Source organism: Sabethes cyaneus, chromosome 3 (assembly GCF_943734655.1).
Source record: "Sabethes cyaneus chromosome 3, idSabCyanKW18_F2, whole genome shotgun sequence".
Lineage (NCBI taxonomy): Eukaryota > Metazoa > Arthropoda > Insecta > Diptera > Culicidae > Sabethes > Sabethes cyaneus.
The window spans coordinates 165,919,334-165,940,051 of record NC_071355.1 but is presented as its reverse complement, the minus strand read 5'-3'; the positions used below and the strand labels follow the sequence as shown (position 1 = coordinate 165,940,051).

The following is a 20,718-nucleotide window of genomic DNA, read 5'->3' as shown; positions in this document are numbered from 1 at the left end:
GATAAAAAAAAGAGTATAAAACAACATATAGTCAAAGGTAGAATAGAATTACCTCGGTTCTGTCCAGTATCCGAAAACAGGAAACTCAGATTTCAGCACGGTTGATCTCCGTGGGTACGGGTGATTCTTTTAAATAAGCAAAATATTTACACTCTTTGCTCTAACAGATAGTAGAAATGAAAAGTAACGGGTAGCAGCAACGATAAACAAGTTGTTGTCGCGAGCAACACTTATTTTGGCTAGAGATGGTCTTAGCCGGTGGTTTTCGTTGTTGCTCCAAAGTCAATTTTCCGACTAGGTCGTACTTTGAAATTGGATGTGATATTCACTCGTGCTGATTAACTAAATTCACTTCACTACTGTGGGAAACTGTTCCCAGGAAAACTTAACTTTATTGAAAAAGGTTACAATTGTCGTCTTAAAGCTACGCGTTGAATAATCGATGGATACTTATGTAAAGCATCCCAGAAAAATTTACTTATATACTATGTCCCTTTAGATACCAGACTTTTCTTCAAATATCCATAATTTTTATTTATTTTCCTTCTGGAGTCTAACGGGCGCTTATTCTAAAACACTATAATTGTTTGAACACTGCTCATTGCGTCCTAACGATAAAAAGAGAAAGAAATTCTAAATGCGACACATGGGAGTGGCTTAATCTTTCATGCCCTAAGCAGGTAGTCTAATCAGTACATAATCCCTGCACGAGATGGTTTTTCAGATTCCTTTTCATATTCTGATTTTCCTACTCCCGATCAGATGGATCGTTTTGCTGGCGTGTTTATTTTTTTTTTTTTTTTTTACATCGTTGGCGCGTCTAGCTAAGCAGCTTGTTTGCTCTACCTCTGGAAGCGATAATGCCTCCAGCTAAGTTATTTATTTTTATCATTCCGCTCTAGCAGCGACATTCCGGGGCCCGTAAATCATCCTAGATTTACTAATTAATTTGTTGTATTTTTGGATATAAATATGCTTCGGGTGCAGCCGGCAGATCGGCCTCCCTTGGTGCACTTTCAATATGTAGACTTATTTCATTTGTTTCATTCTTTTGGGCCATTCTTCTCATTGAATCTCGGTGGGACAAGAAGCTCGTTAGTGAATCCCAAAATGATGCTATAAGTTGCCAACCGAGACCGTATATATCATATAATTGGACAAAAGGTAGGAGTCAAAATGACTACTTGTCAAGTATAGCTACCAATACCCCCCCCCCTTCCTTTCCGCTCTTCCCCCTCCTTCACCATAAAATTTTCATTTCTTTCCCCTACAGTCCCTTCATCAATTGTAGAACCATCGTTTCAAAAAAAAAAAAAAAAAAAAAAAAAAATATTAATATATGTATGACCTCATTCCAAGGTCAAGACTAAAATCTTGAGATTAGTCTATATCATATAATATACGTCCGTGCATAAAAGTATCAATTACAAATTTAATTATCCTACCAATCATGTATATTCCAATAAATGTAGAAGTTATATTCCCCAGCCAAGTTGACCAGGACATCAACTTGCTCCAATATTTTTCGATGACGTTTTCAACTATCCTACTTGAAACAAGCGCATCGAAACGAAATCCTTGAACATCGGGTCGCTGACCAACTAGGATTTTGTGTAATACGTTAGACGCTATACGTCTGTCTCCCTGTTCATATATCATATTCCTCATTTTTTCAACACTGTCCGCATCATATACTCCACTTTGCATAAGATTTGGTAGCGGCGTGTAGGACCATGTAGTAAGAATATCCGTTGCAAGCTGTAACGGAGCGGTAGTCTCTCGTATACGACTATCTGTGGTATACCATCTACCACCGATTCGAAATTTGGCAGGGAGTAAAGGTGTGCAATCAATTTGCGTCCCTCTAATTTGCAGAATTCTGGTCACAGGTGATATAAACATTGATTTGTTATTATAATTTACTGGTATCTCTTGATAGCAGTTTTCTTCCGACCTGGGCATTACGTAAACTGGTTTACACTCCAAAATGTGTAAAACTTCACCTGCTACAACGGCCGTATATCCGGACCGCTTAATTATACTAGAAACAAATTCCGTAGGATTTAATCGTGCTAATGTTAATCTTGTTTCCATTAGCGTTTTATCGACTTTACATATTTCAGTCATAACTGTATTGTAAAGTTCAGTCATGCTCTGACCAATATAATTTTCGACGATTGTTATTTTTGAGTTGAAGTATGTAAACAAGTCAAAATTTCTACCTGATGTAGATCGTCTAATAAAGGGAGAGTTGAAGCCAACTACTTCTACTATTAATATTCGTGGGTGATCAGTTGTAAAACCAACATTACCACAAATTTTCGTTTGCTCCCTAGCACGAATAGAAAACAAATTCGACTTGGAGATTGTGCTGTAGATAACATTCATCGCTTTACGACCTTCGTGTTTATTTTCGTTTTTAGTTTTGTTTACTGTACCCTCGTAAATAACTTCGAACTCAGTTTCTTCGCATTTTTTATTAAGGTTTACGTCCCAGGTGATGTATCCGTCTTCTGAATCTAAACATCGTCCTTGGGAATAAAAGCAATTTATACTGTTTCTCAAATATACAGTATCGCTTTCGAAGTCAACTGTTGCTACATAATCTTGTAACGTTATCTCATACTCGTAAAAAACCAATGCATTCTCCCATGTATATTCGGGTGTCCAATGTCTCCCGCCTACACAACTACTTCCAGAAACGGAACCCACAATGAGTTTCTCACCTCTAACTGTAGAGTTTCGTTTTAGTTCGCGAATCGTATGAGTGTCTGTAAGTGTCACTCTATTAAGTTGATGTGAAAGTCTACATTCTTCTGCAGTAAACTCTTTCACCATGTAAGCATAACCCCTCTCGAATTCAGATGTATGCGAATGCATACCACAATGCTTAATTCGGCGCTTCATTATCACCTTGCATTGGAATACATGTATTTCGCTTTGACATTACGTTGCAAGACCTGTATTTGCACTTCTTCCGTCGTTAAATTGTTGGAAGGTGGAATACAAGATGCTACATCTAATAATGAATAACTCGTTAAGTTAACTTCAGGATTGCCGCAGTCATAAGCGATTAGCCCGGAACCTTCATAGGAAAACACGGATCCGAATGCCGCACATATAATGTAAATAAGCATAAGTAAATTACCCCACGTCCAGGGTCTAATTATAGCTTTTCTCTTACGCTTTGGTTCGGGTTTTGAAATTTGAGCTGCAATCCGTTTGACTTCGTCAAGATCAATGCATTTTCTCTTCCCATATTCGTATGGTTTAAATATTTCGGTTGGCGTTCTTTTTACTACACCAGCAAAGTTATGTTTATTGCCTGCACTTGACTTTACAGCATGCGGCTTCCTAGAACTTTGCTCTTCAAAATTTTGCTTTATTGTTTGTTTGAGTTCAACGCCCAAATTTTCTTCTCCTTTTGCGGTACCTCCCTCTTCACTCGGAGGGCTTACATCTAGTACGGCTAACTTAACAACGGGTCTTTTTAATATTCCCGTCGTCGTTCTGATTGTGGCCGAGCGAACCTTTTGGTCTTTGCCCGGATGTACTTCTATTACCATTCCCTTTTGCCACTTTGCTTTATGATGATCATCGGCTATCATTACGATGTCACCAACACGTATATTGCGAATCTCTTCTGTCCATTTGGATCTCCTTGCGATTGAAGGAAGATACTCATGTAACCAACGATCCCAATAATTTTTTGCTAGTAGTTGAACGCGCTTCCACTGTTGTCTTGACGCTTCCGCTTTGGAGGTGTCATTCAGGGAAGGTTCTGATTCCCCGGCGCATCCAAATAAAAAGTGGTTTGGAGTGAGTGGTTCATCATCAGTGGCGTCAAGTGAAATGGCTGTTAGTGGCCTACAATTTATTATAAATTCAATTTCTGCCAAAAGGTGTCTAAAGACGTGCTCAGGCATTGTTTCACTGGGCATTAAAGTCTTTATTTCGTACACCTGCCTCTCCCAGCATCCACCGTGGTGTGGAGAGGCTGGAGTATTAAAATGCCATTCAATTCCTTCAGTAGACAACCGACGTTGAAGTTTTTTCAGCTCATTATCTGCTCCAACAAAATTAGTTCCGTTATCGCTATAAAGGTGCTTAATTCTACCTCGTCTAGCTTGGACTGTAGTGAGGCACAATAAGAATGCATCTGCACTTAAGTTCTGTGCTACTTCTATATAAACAGCTCTAGTTGTCATACATGTAAATAGAGCTCCCCATCTTTTCTCCGACCGTCTATTAACCGATACGTTATATGGACCAAAATAATCCACTCCCGTATGTGTAAACGGCTTTACGAATGGTTGTAATCTACACTCGGGCAATGGTGCCATTTTAGGCGCCTTTGCTCTCGCAGATTCATTCTTACAACGCTGGCAACGATTTTTAATTTTTCTCATACCGGCGTCAATGTGAATGATATGATATTTCTGTTGGACTGCTGCTATAGCAGCCTTCATTTTCTTATGCTTGAAACGCTCATGTTGGTGTTTCAGTATTAACTCAGATACATGATGTTTATCTGGTAAAATGTAGGGATATCGAGCCGCATATGGCACAAATTTCGTATTTTTGTAACGTGTTTCTGACCTCATTATACCGTTGTCTGCCACAAACGGCGTGAGAGTTCGAATCCTACTGCTTTTATCAACCGTTCCAGTAGTTTGCAATTCCACCATCTCATCAGGAAACGCATTCCATTGAGCGGTTCGAATCAAAAACTCTTCAGCTTGCTGCATATCAGAAGCGGTTATTATGTTATTAAAGGGTAAGTTTCGCCTTTTACTTTTAATAAATTGCGCGAACTTTTTAATTATGCAGAGTGCTCTTTTCAACCGATTCCAATCAGAGCACCAAGTAATACATAAAATATCGAACCGTGGCTTATCGATTTCCTTTAGCGTATACATGGGTCGTAATTCTTCATGACACGACTCTTTAATTGATATATCATTGAATTTCGTTGGCCATTCGGATTCCTTTAGTTTTAAAAAGGATGGGCCTTCTATAAATTTAGACTCTGATGAAATTACCTTTGTTCCTTCATCAGCAGGGTTTGATGCGGAATCTATATATCTCCATTGAGATTCCATTGTACTATCGAGAATCTCACTTACTCGATATTGCACAAACTGCTTATATTTTCTAACATCTGATTTTATCCAGCTCAAGACTGTTTTCGAATCAGTCCAAAAGATTGTTTTGTGGATGGTTAATCTTAACTCGCTTTGTACTGTGTTTAATAAACGAGTTCCCAAAACTGCTGCCTGCAGCTCTAGTCGCGGCACCGATATAATTTTCGTAGGCGCGACTCTAGCTTTGGCGGCGACTATAGTGACATCAGTTTGCAAATGTGACATAGTTCTCATATATATTACAGTTGCGTATGCCTTTAATGATGCGTCGCAAAATATATGAAGTTCTCTTCTAGATTCCTTTTGTTGAAGAGAGTAACATCTTGGAATACTCAAGTTCTCAAGTACCGATAGCTTTTTTATCCAGTTTTGCCAAGTTTTATTCAAATTGTCGGGAATTTTATCATCCCATTCAATACCAGTGCGCCACAAATCTTGCATTATTAATTTTGACTCTATCGTTATGTGAGATATGAGTCCTAATGGGTCATACACACTCATAATGAAAGACAAAACTTCTCTTTTCGTTGGTTCTAATGTGACTGCTTCAGGTATTTTTAATTTGTATTTAAATGTATCGAATTGTGTATTCCAATACATGCCCAATATTTTCTCGAAGTTTTGCTCTTCATCAAGAGAGACTTCTTTTATTGGCGATATTCTATCAGCCGGCAATTTGCTGAGTAGTTCTTTAGAATTTGAAACAAAGCCTCTTATTTTAAAGCTTGCCCCATCATGTATGCGAATTACATCTGAAACTATTCTTGTCGCATTAGTTATGTCATGGAAGCTATCTAGATAATCATCTACATAATGATTTCTGATAATTGCTTCTACTGCATCAGGACTTTCGCTTAAGAAGTTTTTCGCGTTTGTGTTCTTTACGAATTGCGCGCAAGCTGGCGAGCATGTCGCACCAAACGTCATTACTTGCATCTCGTAAACGTCCAAACGAACCTTGGAACTTTCCCTAAAGAGGATTCGTTGGGCTTGCCTATCTTCTTTTATTATTCCAACTCGATGGAACATCTCTTGAATGTCCCCTGAAATCGCGAATGGTGCTTCTCTAAAGCGCATCTTGATTCCTAAGGCTGATTCAGTCATATCTGGTCCTGATAGCAATTGAGAATTGAGGGAAACGCCCTCCATTTTTGCAGCTGCGTCGAATACTAGTCTTGGTTTCGGCGGCTGCTTATTTTTGTTTATAGTCACGAAGTGAGGGAGATAAAATGTTTTTGGAGTACTTTTCATATACTCTTCAACTGTTAATTTACGCATATATCCCTTTTCGACATATTCTTTTATCTTGGCATTATACCAATCTCTTAGTGTTGGATCCTTATCCATCTTTCTTTCTTGTATTAGAAGACGTCCCAACGCAGTTTTAAAGCTGTTTGGAAATTTCACGTCTTCATTTTTCCATAACAGGCCAATCTCATAGCCCTGGTTAGTTTTTGTTAAGGTGTTTTCCATTATTTTAATGGCTTGCTCATCCGCTTTCGGAATCAGGTTGCTTTGTGGGACTTTTACCCCAAAGGCTTCTGTTGAGAAGTAATTCGACATCATTTCTCTAATTGACTTCTCTTCTTCAATAACTTCATCTATGGAGAACAAGTTTTTGGTGTTAGTATTAACTTCGCTACCACCAAAAATAGTCCATCCCAATTTTGTTTGTTTGGCAATGGGCTCATTATTTCCCCTCGAGCGTTCTGCTATTGCCTTAAATAAATAAGCATGAGGTAGCCCCAATAGTATGGTGGGTACCGCTTGCTCATATGATCGCATATTTACATCACGAAGGTAAGGATATCGTGATTTCAATTGTTTCATATCTATTGATTGAACAGGTAAATTCAGTTCATCAACTGTTCTCATGTTTTTAATGGTAAAGATTTGTCCATTATCGGCTTGGACCTTAATTTGTATTACCTGACTATTCCGTTCTTCCTGGACTTCTCCATTGGTCCAGGCAAGCGTTAGCGGAACACATGAACCTGTTGCTTTAACATCATTTGCAACTTGTTCTTTGATCAAACTTACAGACGAACCTGTATCAAAGAAAGCGAATGTTTTATATTCGCAGTCTTCGCCGATTATTGTAATCGGCACTACTTGATAGTAGATAGTCTTGTTATTTTGCACAAGACAATTTACATTTTCAGGTTGTCTTCTTGACGTGTCTGAATTGTTGTTTCTTGTATTAAAGGGCGCGTGCAGCAATGGATGGTGCTTCAATGTGCAACCGTCAACACCACATGTTTTACCAATCTTGCAATCCTGCATTCTATGGTTGCTGTAATTACAACAAGAGAAACAAATTTTCCTTTCCCTTGTGAATTGCCTTCTTTTGTCAAGTGGCATCCTTTTAAAATTTAAGCAATCAGATAAACGATGATCGCCCTTGCAAGCAAAGCATCTGGACTGTTTATTACCGAGGAAATTCACCCGGTCTGGTCTTGTTCTTTCATAGTTAACGCCTCTTTCCGCGATTAACATGTTCGCAAGAGTTTCTTGTGGTTTCAACCACTTATAAAAATTTTCTAATGTTGGAGCCGTATAGGGGTTTTTAGGAGTTGACATGAGTCTCTCCTCATTAAGGTGCATCAACCATTTTTGATGCAATGTTGTTGGTAATTTAAAGGCCAAGTCTTTAATCAGACGTTGGTCATTTAAATATTCCTCTCTATTTAAACTTGTCATAGTTATTACCAGGTTTCCAATCCCTGATATAAAATCGACTACCGTTTTAGGCATTTCTAATCGAGGAGCCTTTAACGAAAGTACCTCTCTTAATAAGCCATTATAGACCATTTCGGAACTGCCGAAATGTTCTTCTAATTTATTCAAAATTATTCCGACGTTGGCGGAATCCAACAGGAGTGCACTGACTAATTTCAATGCATTTCCTTTGAGACTTTTTTGCAGTCTATACAAATTTTCCAAATCGGAAAAATTACCTTTATTCGTGGTTTCGATAAAGGTTTGTTTAAATCTGGGCCAAAGATTATATGACCCATCAAAATATGGCAAGTCAATCATCGACTGTTTCATCAAGAAATTGTCAGTTGATGAATGCTTCTCGACATTAATTTCTTTTATTTTGTTAATAATTTCGTTAAATGCCTCGACATGCGAGCTGTCGGGAGTTTCTAATCGAGAAATCTTCTTGTCCCTACTCGAGATCTCGTCGTAGAGTCTCTTACATTTAAAACAAATCCACGGCTCCTTTTCGCCGGGAGTGTGATCTAATCCCGCGCATGACACGTGGAACCAGCGATCACATTCGTCGCAAGCTACCAACGTGCCGATGCTATCGGGTTTTTCACAAAGACGGCAATTGCCGTTTTTATTATTTACTAAAATTTTGTGCATTTTCACTCACCAGATGTTTTTCTTTGCCTTTGCCTGTGCCTGCTGTGTTTGTTGATTCTAGGGTTCACCGACCGTTCGTCGATGCGGTTGCCACCAGCTGATTGCCGATGCTGCTACGCTGCTGCTTCGGTTCACCGACCTTTTGCCACCGACTGGGTGCCGATGTGTTGGAATCACCGACCGCCTGTCGGTTGGAGTGTCACCGGCCTATTTGAGCGCCGATGTTTCGGATTACACTAGTCGCCTACTAGTGACTCAAGCTAGCCCACTAGACTTGAGCTTTTGGATAGCACCGACCTTCCATCGGTTGGGTTGCACCGGCCTCCTTGTGTGCCGATGTTTTTTCGGATTGCACTAGCGCCTGCCAGTGACTCAAGCAGCTCACTGAACTTGAGATTTTGGATAGCACCGACGCCTGTCGGTAAATATCACCGGTCTCCTTGCTGACCGACGATTACAATGGCACTAGCGCCTGCTAGTGACTCAAGCAGCTCACTGAACTTGAGATTTTGGTTAACACCGACGCCTTCTGTCGGTTGGGTTGCACCGGCCTCCTCGTGTGCCGGTGTTTTTTCGGATTACACTAGCGCCTGCTAGTGACTCAAGCAGCTCACTGAACTTGAGATTTTGGATAACACCGACGCCTGTCGGTAAGTATCACCGGTCTCCTTGCTGACCGACGATTACAATGGCACTAGCGCCTGCTAGTGACTCAAGCAGCTCACTGAACTTGAGATTTTAGATAACACCGACGCCTTCTGTCGGTTGGGTTGCACCGGCCTCCTTGTGTGCCGGTGTTTTTTCGGATTACACTAGCGCCTGCTAGTGACTCAAGCAGCTCACTGAACTTGAGATTTTGGATAACACCGACGCCTGTCGGTAAGTATCACCGGTCTCCTTGCTGACCGACGATTACAATGGCACTAGCGCCTGCTAGTGACTCAAGCAGCTCACTGAACTTGAGATTTTAGATAACACCGACGCCTTCTGTCGGTTGGGTTGCACCGGCCTCCTTGTGTGCCGGTGTTTTTTCGGATTACACTAGCGCCTGCTAGTGACTCAAGCAGCTCACTGAACTTGAGATTTTGGATAGCACCGACGCCTGTTGTCGGTAGATATCACCGGCCTCCTTGAGCGCCAATGATAGCGGGTGCTGCCCCAAACTGGTAGAAGTCGTCCCGTCTTTTGCCTGCTTGCTTGCAGCAGGTCTTTTTTAATTACCCTTGTGCGGGCCAACAATTGTCACTTCTACCCTTGTGGTAGAAGTCGACTCAAAACAGTCAGCTTTCTGACTGAAATTGCGAGTATTATTTTCCTCGACTTAGTGCCTGTACGCTTGCGACAGGTCTTTTTTTTTTTACTTTCTTACCCTAGCGCGGGTCAAGAATTGTCACTTCCACCGCCAGTGGCAGAAGTCGACACAAAAATTCAACCAAACAGTCTGGTTGGAAGCTTCCTGGTTTTATTCCGTGAGTTCGCCTTCCTTACTATCCTCTATGGATAGCCACCATTAAATGTTGTCGCGAGCAACACTTATTTTGGCTAGAGATGGTCTTAGCCGGTGGTTTTCGTTGTTGCTCCAAAGTCAATTTTCCGACTAGGTCGTACTTTGAAATTGGATGTGATATTCACTCGTGCTGATTAACTAAATTCACTTCACTACTGTGGGAAACTGTTCCCAGGAAAACTTAACTTTATTGAAAAAGGTTACAATTGTCGTCTTAAAGCTACGCGTTGAATAATCGATGGATACTTATGTAAAGCATCCCAGAAAAATTTACTTATATACTATGTCCCTTTAGATACCAGACTTTTCTTCAAATATCCATAATTTTTATTTATTTTCCTTCTGGAGTCTAACGGGCGCTTATTCTAAAACACTATAATTGTTTGAACACTGCTCATTGCGTCCTAACGATAAAAAGAGAAAGAAATTCTAAATGCGACACATGGGAGTGGCTTAATCTTTCATGCCCTAAGCAGGTAGTCTAATCAGTACATAATCCCTGCACGAGATGGTTTTTCAGATTCCTTTTCATATTCTGATTTTCCTACTCCCGATCAGATGGATCGTTTTGCTGGCGTGTTTATTTTTTTTTTTTTTTTTTTACATCGTTGGCGCGTCTAGCTAAGCAGCTTGTTTGCTCTACCTCTGGAAGCGATAATGCCTCCAGCTAAGTTATTTATTTTTATCATTCCGCTCTAGCAGCGACACAAGTAGATAGCTGCCACTTTGTTCTCGGGAACAACTATTTGCCTGCAGGCGCTACCACTGCTTGTGACAAGAATGGATTAGCCCTGGGATTAACTAAAGATGTAGTGGGGAATGCTGGTGTTATATGCCTTGGATAATTTCATTGTCTTTCTCGGGATACGCCGCCGCACTGTCACTGTTCCAAGCTGAAACGATATTTATGTTAAAATGAGGTAATTGTGATCAGCAGTAAAAGTACCTTGAACCAGAGTCAATAGACCAGATAATATTGTCCGCACCAGACCAGTTTTTTTTCAACTCGTTTCTGATCTTCTTCTGTAGGCGGCTGACTTCGACACGGTAGCATATAGGGAATCTTCAGTGATTGCCTTTCGCTCATTTACCCGAAACTAGCACGATCGCAATTCGCAAAATGCAAGCAAAATGGGCATACCAACTTTGTTTTCGTTGAGGGACTGTCCGTTCATACGGTAATACACCATCACTAAATTTACTTTTTAAAATTGATGCGATGTTAAAGGACTTATCCTTGAAACATTGATGGTGATGGAATGCTCTGAAAATCAAATTAAACAGAATATAAATTACATTATTTACTATTTACCTAATTGAACAATAGTTCTTACCGCCAAAGCTAGAAATATGCAGCAAAGTTAAATTTTCCGCAAGCAGCAGTTCAGCTTTTTATTTTAGCCGCCATATTATTTACGATGACTGACACTGAATTAATCACGCACGTCGGATTCAAATTGTTCACACTTGAATATTACGTGATTCAGCATATAGCACGAATTCAAGTGTAAACACATTTGACTGTTCGGTGCTTTGCCATATCGAAATCATAAGCCCTGTCACTTGAAGTGTGTAAGTGCCAAAGCACTTGAAAGTAATGTGAATTCCATTTGGAATTTGTAGGGATTTACAAGTGAAATTGAAGTGTTCACCATTATTGACTTTCAAGTGTAGGTGGCATTTGGATCGAACGTGCTGATTTTTTACAGTGAGGCTTAATAAAGGTAAGAAAAAGCATTACCTTTCATTTGATATATATTGTTTCTGTTTCGGGAGATTATTAGAGCTTTGCAAGTGTATTTATGTTTACGAACTGATAGATTATATGTTTGGTTCTTGGCGCAGATGATGCTAATCACGAAAATATTGGGTGCTTTGCCCAAAGTTAAACGCGGTTTAAAGGAAACACCGCGCATGAAGCAAACACCGCGCTAGAACTGTTGCCAGAATACTGTAAACAGGCATGTTGTTTGCCTAACTGGGTCGTCAAAAGTAACTAAAACTTTATGATTTCTGTGTAATTTCTTCCAATAATATCAAAATCGACCTGGCAACTATGAAAGAGCATTTCATTTTTGAGTTGCGCGGTGGATAATTTTCAATGAAACTCACAATAAATCCGTTAGCATTTGAAAACACATTGAAAAACAGTGAAGACTGAAAATAATCGGTGATTCTCTATCCAGGATATGTAAACTTTACAGCTGACTCTATGTACTTTTGTTTCATGCGGTACAAAATCAAACATTAACATTTTTCTGCCATAAAGTTAATTAATTCGAATATTTTTACTTACTTTAACGTAGATAAACAAATTTCTTCCAATATTTCGCTATCTAAAATCCTGACAATTGAAAGGGTTAATCGAAAACTGCATATTATTTCAGCTTTTTTCAAAAATGTATGGAGTTTGACAGCGATTTTACTTTTCATCACTTTTTTTATGCAGCGCCTCTAAGCGGGCGATAGCTTGTCAAAAACGCCTATCGGGGTACAGACTAAAAATGTTCAGATTAAAGAAGGTCATACCAACGGGGGTACACGGTATTCATATGCGGATATTTTTTAGGTGTATAATTGCACGTACTATTCATATGCGTATAATTTTTATGTGTATTTCTGGGCGGATTGTGCTTATATGTGGCACATGATAATCATCTGGAATTTCATATGGAAATTTACCATTAGTTATGTGCAGAATATTTTGAGTGTAGCGAAAAATCAGAAAACGACGTCAAACTACAAAAAGAAACCGCTTCGGACAATGGGGTTTGTTTTTGGAGTTTGACGTTACACTTCATCGTGATTGGTCGACTTACGATTTCACCAACACCATGATGAAATGCATGATCTTCATTACACTAACACCACCGGAAAGAAAACATGGGATGTATTAAGGAAATGTCAAAAATGCTGTTCAAATGTCGACCAACATTTGAAAGGGGCGGATAAGCCAACTGTCAAACAGACCGAGCGAGAGTTATTTTTTGCTGGAGCAGCATAGGAAAATGAACTCTCACTCGTTTGACAGTTGGCTTATCCGCTAAGTAGAGTGACTATATACAGAACATTTAACGTAGGCTTATTGCCCAAAGTAGAGTGACTATATACAGAGTGGCGACAAGTCATCCCAAATGTATATGCAATGCGATTTTTCCAAGGTTTTTCTTTCTCTTTCCTGTATACGCGTTGGATAGGTCGTCTGCTCGATTGGAATGACACTGACAGATAATTATCATTCCAATTTTGACATTGTCGCCACTCTGTATACAGTCACTCTAGCCCAAAGTTAAACGCGGTCTAAAGGAAACACCGCGCTAGAACTGCTGCTAAAATTTTGTAAACAAACATGTTGTAGGGTAACCAACCTATTTTGGACCCCATCAGCAGCTGTACATAATTTGGACACTTCCATTTGATTTTGCTGTAAGTGTCCAAATTATGTACAGCTGTTGAGGGGGTCCAAAATACGTTGGTTACCCTATAGTTGTTCAATAAACTGGGTGGCCAAAAGTATTGTGCTTTGCAAGAAATTTTTTCATTCTCGAAAAGTTCATAGCAAGCTGTCAAAATAATTCTGTATTGAGCGAAGCTGACGAATTTTCGTTAATTGAATATCGATACTTTTCACATATCGATACGTATACTCAGTTGAAAGCATAATCAGCAAAATTGCTCGCATCACGTGACGATCAGCATTTTACATTTATTTTATAACACTCCGTATAACGTGTTAACATTTACAGAGCTGTTGTATTTATTTATATGCATGCCGAAATTAACTATATTTCGAAAAAATCACTATCGAGATTTCGTCCACAAATGTCGATACCAGTTATATCGATACATTATCGCCCAATGCTGAGCTCGCCAAATATTGAAGGATGTGCTTTTGCCCAGAGGTGCCATACAAATAGATCAATTTCTATTGTTTAGATTATTTGCCATTATCACGATTCCGTACTTCTTAAATTTTGTTAGTATTTACACCAATTTTTGTACTTATGATTTATATAAAACAGATTTTTGAATGTAAGAGGCTAAAAAAAAGTTTTTTATGGTAGTTTTAGTTACTAAAGCATCAGTAACAATTGCACATATAAACCAAAAAATATTTGGCCACCTTTCCTTGTTCTCGTTGCGGTGATTGACGATGCGGACTACCGCCGCAACAGAATGAAAATTTATGTAAATAACCGCAATAACTAAAACTTTATGATTCTGATGATTCTACGTAATTTCTTCCAATAATATCAAAATCGACCATGAAAGCCATCACCATCGACCATCAAAAGCAACCATGAAAGAGGATTTCTTTTTTGAGCAGCGCGGTGGATAACTTTCAATGAAACTCACAATATTACGAACACGCCCTCCAGTATGGCTCGTAAAAAGCTGGATAGATTTTCTTCAAATCAAAATGCAGTGTTTCTGCTACATTTTTGATCATTATTTGTCGACTAACATTTGAAAGGGGCGTATAAGCCAACTGTCAAACAGAACGAGTGAGAGTTCATTTTCCTATGCCGCTCCAGCAAAAAATAACTCTCACTCGTTCTGTTTGACAGTTGGCTTATCCGCCCCTTTCAAATGTTGGTCGACATTTGATGTTTGCATTGCAGTTATAGAAAAAAGGCAACGTGCCGGGGGCCAGCATGGAGCGAATGGGTCGCGTTCTCGAGTTACGAATCTTTGAGCAAAACAGAAAACCAGAAAAACAACTGCTCTTTTTTTAAATGTGGAGTCAGCTGTTCCCCTTCTTCATTCTTACATATCTGGTCATTGTCTAAAAACTATAAGGTTGTGGTTGTTGGTAGGTATTTATTAGTATTTAGAATATTAGTAATACTAATTTTATTATTAATTTAATTAAACTGGCTGCAGCTTGTTATTGCTATTGCTATATGTTTTTTAGGTTTCCGTGCCAAAATTTCCAATGCAACGTTCGGCACTATACCAAGTTGCATCAAATACATCTATGTTTTTCGGAAATCTTCATATTCATCTTAAATGCCCTTTTCTGATCATTCTACGATCAAATTTTACCAGCAAGGGAGAATTATATAACGTAGGTACACTTAGCTTATGCCACTATTATGAGTATTTCGTCGAATTTATCATCGTAGAAATGTTATCATATCCTCGGAGTAACGGAGAATTCCGATCAGAACATGGTGCGACAAGCGTATATCGCGTTAGTGAAAAAGTTACATCCAGACAGTGGTCACCCGGATGCTGATGTGAATAAGTTTCAAGAAGTGGATGCGGCTTTCCGAATTTTGCAACAAAAGTTTGCTAAATCTCGCCGAGGAATAGTCGAGAATCTGCAAGATAAGGTAAAAACCTTTGACATACGGCATACCGCTCCACAACACCGCCAGTATCTCAGTTTCGATGGAATAGGAGTTGGAACGCCAGCGCAACGACAGAAACAATATCAGTCGGTTCGTGCGCAGCGAGCTCAGGAACGAGTGCTGGAACACCGGATGTCGAAAGCACAAGCTTCTGAGATGGCTCTCATGAAGAAGGGAGACCATTTTAAGAAGCATGAAATCAAAACCAAATATGGATTTGACAGAGTTGTTGAGGATTTAATACAGGAAGCCATGTCACGCGGCGATTTTAGTAATTTGTCTGGATTTGGCAAACCTCTACCGGATCATCAAAGTCAGAATCCGTATGTAGATTTTACTACTGCGAAGATAAATAAGATAATGTTAGATAATGGATTTACGCCGGAATGGATCACACTGCACAAAGAAATTCGTGAAGATATAGAAAGCCTAAAGAACTCATTATATAAGGAACGAAGTAAGCTTGGCGAGATTCCTTTAACTGGGCAAGACGAGTACAAATGGGACAAAATACTGAAAGAACACGAAATATTCGAACAAGGTGTAAATAGAAAAATCGATAAATTTAATCTGATAGTTCCGGTCTTAAATAAACAGATGGTTCGGTTTAACTTGGCAAAGATTGGAAAACAAGTGCTTGAGACAGGAAAGCACAGGGATCAACTACAGACAACAGAGGAAGAACTAACTTCTTCAACAAATAAACCTACTGAAAAAGCTAACATATTTAGTTTGTTAGAAACGTTGTTAAAATAATAAATAATACCCATACGTTAGAAAACTTTGCTTGTACATATGGCATAGCATATACTTACTGACTGGCTGCATTATTTGAGTTCAGTTGCCTTATGATACTCAGAATTTTCCTCTTTTACCATGAAAATATTTGTATAGGCATGTAGCCAACCAACCGTTGCGAAAATTTAAAAAAAATTGAAGCAACGTTATTTTTCATTTTTCAAACAAACAATTGCTCAGCTTATATGAATATGAACATATTGTAAATACATACTTTGCAAGATAGTATGAATTTTCAATTGAAATTGGATATTTGTTTAACAAACGTCATATTCAAAGAAAAATATTCTGTTTTAACGGGAAATTAGCAGGCATTAACTTTTCGGCGAAAAATCCAATTTCGGAAGCAGTTCTTGGGTCCAAAACAGGGTTCTGTTTTTAATATATTCTGCATTCTTTTTGCCAATCTGAACACAGCGAATATATTTTCATGAACAGAATTTTTGTTTCAAACAAAAAAACTGCTTTTGAAATTTACAGAATCGATGACGACTAATTTCACCTTAAATGCGTCATATTTACTTGTTCTCTCTGTTTCTCTTTTTCTTTTTATTGTTACTAGTAACTTACTTTTTTTCTTGTGTGGACTGAACACTGCCAGTACTGTTTATTTATTGCGATATCCCCCGAGTGTTTACCTGTAATCTGTAACCTGCGCTACCTTTCTTTTTGCTGAAATTGCTCTTGAGTTACCTATAGATTTTTCAATGTACCCAGTAAATGATCTTTATGTGCCAAACAGTCATCATTTATGTGAACGCAAAAAATTTGCACATACTATTCATATGCGTATAATTTTTATGTGTATTTCTGGGAGGATTGTGTTTCTATGCGGCACATGATAATCATATGGAATTTCATATGGAAATTTACTATTAGCTATGTGCAGAATATTTTGTGGTATTAAAGTCAATAATCTCTCAACAAAACATGTACATTTCCTCCATCAATATGTGAATGCTTGAGGGAGTATACGTTGAAAGATTTTTTTTTTTCGAAAATATTTTGCATGTTTCGCTAAGAGACCGCTACCTTTTTAGACCAAGTGCATGGAATTAGGCTTCGCATGGAATTAGGGCACCGCACGGTACCCTTCCTTCAATACTAGCTCTACGCTACTTACCTTACTCCACCATGCCAGTACTGCCTCGGTCTCCAATTACAGCCATCACAGGCGAGGTTGAGCAGTACACTTAACTAAAAGAATGACTGCATTTTCAAGAGTGCTTCATCGGAGTAATCCAGAATTTAGCACGAAGAAAGGGTAATGAGAGGCTAAGAATAAACCCATGCTAAAGTCACCTTGACATCGAATGGCAGGGTTCTAATAAGATTTCAACCGACGTCCATTCGCATATCAAAGCAGACTTGGTAGTCTTGCGGCTATATGACCCCGTAGTAACTTACTTATCATGGACAAAGAGATGAAATGAGAGATTTACACTGCCGACGGTTATTCGCCATAGTTCTCACCTGTCGCCAGCCCATATTTTCGTCAACAGCCCGTATATCGTTAGCTGAGCTGCGTCGTCATAAGCCTCGACTTTCTGTTGCTGTTAACCGTTGATGATATCGAAAATAGCAGTTCCTCATTGTATATTCAGTTGCCTAATTTTCAGGCACGATTGACATATCGCAGACAGCGCAGTTTTTGCGTTATCTCCATTAAGATGTACCAAGTTTCGCAAGCGTACAGCAATGCGGATTCAACGTTTGAGTTGAAAATTCCGCTTTTGGTATGAAGAATGATCTGGGATGACATTCGTTTGAGCGCCAAATATTTTGCAAAGGCACCCCTGGCCTTCTTGATTAGTGTGGCTACTGGTTATATCAGTCTTGGTACCACCATCGGGCGTTGTCTGGCTACCAAGATATTGAATAGCGTTCACCTGCTCAACTTGTTGTCTCGCTACTGTGAAGTTGGAGGGATTATCAGTGTTCACTACCATAGACTTAGTTTCATTTTGCTACATTGACTGTAAGACCTATTGCCTGGGAGTCTTGGTCTGCATATAATTTCAGCGTAGTACGAGCAAGACAATTGGCCATAGGAATAAAACAGTTTGCTTTGCTTTTACCGTGTAAATCTTATGGGAGGGTTTGCTCTAACTCTTTTATTCATACGGCCTAATGTCATCGCCTAGGTCGACGTCATTTAGCTGCTCCATCGTGAGACGATTCCAAGGCAATCCTCGATTTCGTCTACTGTCAATTGCTTCAACTAATATCTTATACATAACAATGAGAAACAGAAGCGGCATTAAAATGCAGCCTTGTCAAACACCAGCGGTAACCCTTTATAGGGTCGGACAAGAAGCCGCACGAGAACGCCTTGTACTGAACCTTGATGGGATGGACTAGCTTATCTAGAACTCCTCTACGCGTAAGTGCCCCAGATGTTTTCATGGTTGAATCGGTCAACTGCCTTTTCAGAATCAACGATCACCAGCAGAAGAGTCCTGGAATTCGTTGACCTACTCCAATATAATACGGAGCGTTGTGATATGGTTTACACATGATCGGCCAGCACGGAATCCAGCTTGCTGCCACCGGAGAGTAGCGTCGATCTTCTGGATCCGGTTGGGGATTACCTTACAGAGTACTTTGAGACACAGCAAGGTGATGCTACGCCAGTTACCGCATTCAGTTAGGTCTCCTTTTTAGGGACCTTGACCAATACGCCCTGCATTCAGTCTACCGGAAAAGTTGCGGTTATCCAGATATTGCTGAAAAGCTTATGCATCATCTGGGCTGACAAAGACGGGTCAGCTTTGTGCGCCTCGGCTGACATACAGTCTATCCCTGGCGCTCTATTAGATTTCATACTCTTGATGACTGCTTCAATTTCCCGAGTTGACGCGATTAATTCGACGAACTGGTGGCATCATACGCTGCTGGTATTGTTGGTGTCTGACATTTGAAACTCGGTAGAGTTGTTCAAAATGTTCAGTCCATTGTTTAAGCTGTTGTGTACGGTCAGACAGTATCTGACCAGCTCTGTGCTTTAACTGCATCTTCACATTTATTCTGGCACCACTAAGGCTGCGAGAAATATTGTACAACAAACAGATATTACCATTGGCGGCGGCGGTTTCCCCTTGTTCGGCTATGGGGTTAGTCCAGGCTCTTTTGTCCCGCCTACAATCTAGCTTAATAGCCCTCTCCAGTTCGACAAATCGTTTACAGATCGTTAGCCGATCTGGTTCGCGCTTACTCAATGCCGGCTTTCATCTCTCTCCGCTCGTCGATTTTTCTAAAAATTTCATCCGATACTCACTCCCTCCGCCCGCTGCGCGCTTTGCCGAAGGTTTTGTCACTGGCCGTGATGAAGACGTTATTGATGCCGCTTTATTGCTCTTCAACGGTTACACCAAGTGGCAAGGTCCTTTTCACCCCAGGATTCTTCCAATCGGCGTACGTCATAACGGCACCCATCTCTTTCTTTCCATCGTTGGACACGTGCGACGCGCGAACGTATCTCAGCGATAACAAGATGATGATCAGATGCAATTCCAGCGCTGCGTTACATCAAGAAGGCTCCTTCGCCATTTCAGGGTGATGAAGATGTGGTCGATTTGGTTTTCTGTTCGACCGTCGGGGGAACCCAAGCGACTTTATGTGCTGCTTTATGCTGGTCCAGCAATGACCATGTTGTTATTACTCCGTCATGGCGTCCCTTTTTTCCTTGTTGGGGACCTTGGACCACTGCGACCAATGGCGTCCCTTAACACGTTCAAGGTCCGCGTTGTTTGCGCAAATCTTCGCGTTGAAGCCGCCCAAGTGAATTAGGATGTCCCCCTTCAGGATATTTTCAACCACGCTGTTCAGCTGGCTGTAGAAACTCTCTTTCTCCTGCAGGTCGGCAGCATCTGTTGGTGCATAGCACTGGATTGCTGTAAGGTTTCTAGCCCGTGTTCTGAATCTGGCAACGATTAATCTTTCGTTAATCGGTTCCCACTTCATTAGGACCACATGTGCCCCTGGGCTCAGTATGAATCCAACTTCTCTTTCTCGAGTAGCATTTTCATTCACCTCGTATGCCAGAGTAAAGCGAGATTTGGCCGGATGATGTCTTATATTCGCTAGTACCCGGCCAGCGGACCTCGCTCAGCTCCAGGATGCCAAGCTTCAAGCGGCCAGCTGCCAGCTTGCCCTGCTGACAAGAGTCAGTATATTTTATGTACCGATTCTTGTCAGTGTTTTCATGCTAAAGGTCATTGCCAATAACCCAGATTGATTTCCTTTTTCATTTTCATTAACTTTTTTGTTTCGGGTCCTGTAGTACCAGTAGGTTGTTAACCTAAGGTTCTTTTCCCACTGACGGGGCCGCCATCTTTGGGTGGGCGGGAGCCACTGTGTCCCCATCCCTGGTAGCGTACGACAACTGAGGTTTACTCCGACTGGACAAGACCATCAGTTTTATATCTCAGCACACTAGATGGTACTCGCAAAACTGTTATTCCCCTCAACCTAGGAGAGGAAAAATATTAGCAAAAGGGGAGTTAGGTAAATAATGCTACTTAAATCGAAGGCTTTACCAGTG

The 20,718-nt window shown here is 40.1% G+C and overlaps 1 protein-coding gene across 1 annotated transcript; it reads left to right on the top strand.

The window, feature by feature from the left end:
* The first annotated feature begins 14,785 nt into the window (after positions 1-14,785).
* On the top strand, positions 14,786-16,133 carry LOC128740376 (dnaJ homolog subfamily C member 28). Its single transcript, XM_053835915.1, has 3 exons — positions 14,786-14,836; positions 14,939-15,091; positions 15,150-16,133. The coding sequence occupies exons 2-3, from the start codon at positions 14,960-14,962 to the stop codon at positions 16,131-16,133; spliced, it is 1,116 nt and encodes a 371-aa protein (XP_053691890.1). The 5' UTR covers positions 14,786-14,836; positions 14,939-14,959.
* The last annotated feature ends 4,585 nt before the right edge of the window (positions 16,134-20,718 follow it).

What these genes read in the sequence shown, in the direction of transcription:
- LOC128740376 (XM_053835915.1), top strand. Translation starts at nt 14,960, where the DNA reads ATGCAACGTTCGGCACTATACCAAGTTGCATCAAATACATCTATGTTT. An exon ending in GCAAGGGAGAATTATATAAC is followed by an intron (nt 15,092 to 15,149) that starts GTAGGTACACTT and finishes TTATCATCGTAG; the next exon opens with AAATGTTATCATATCCTCGG.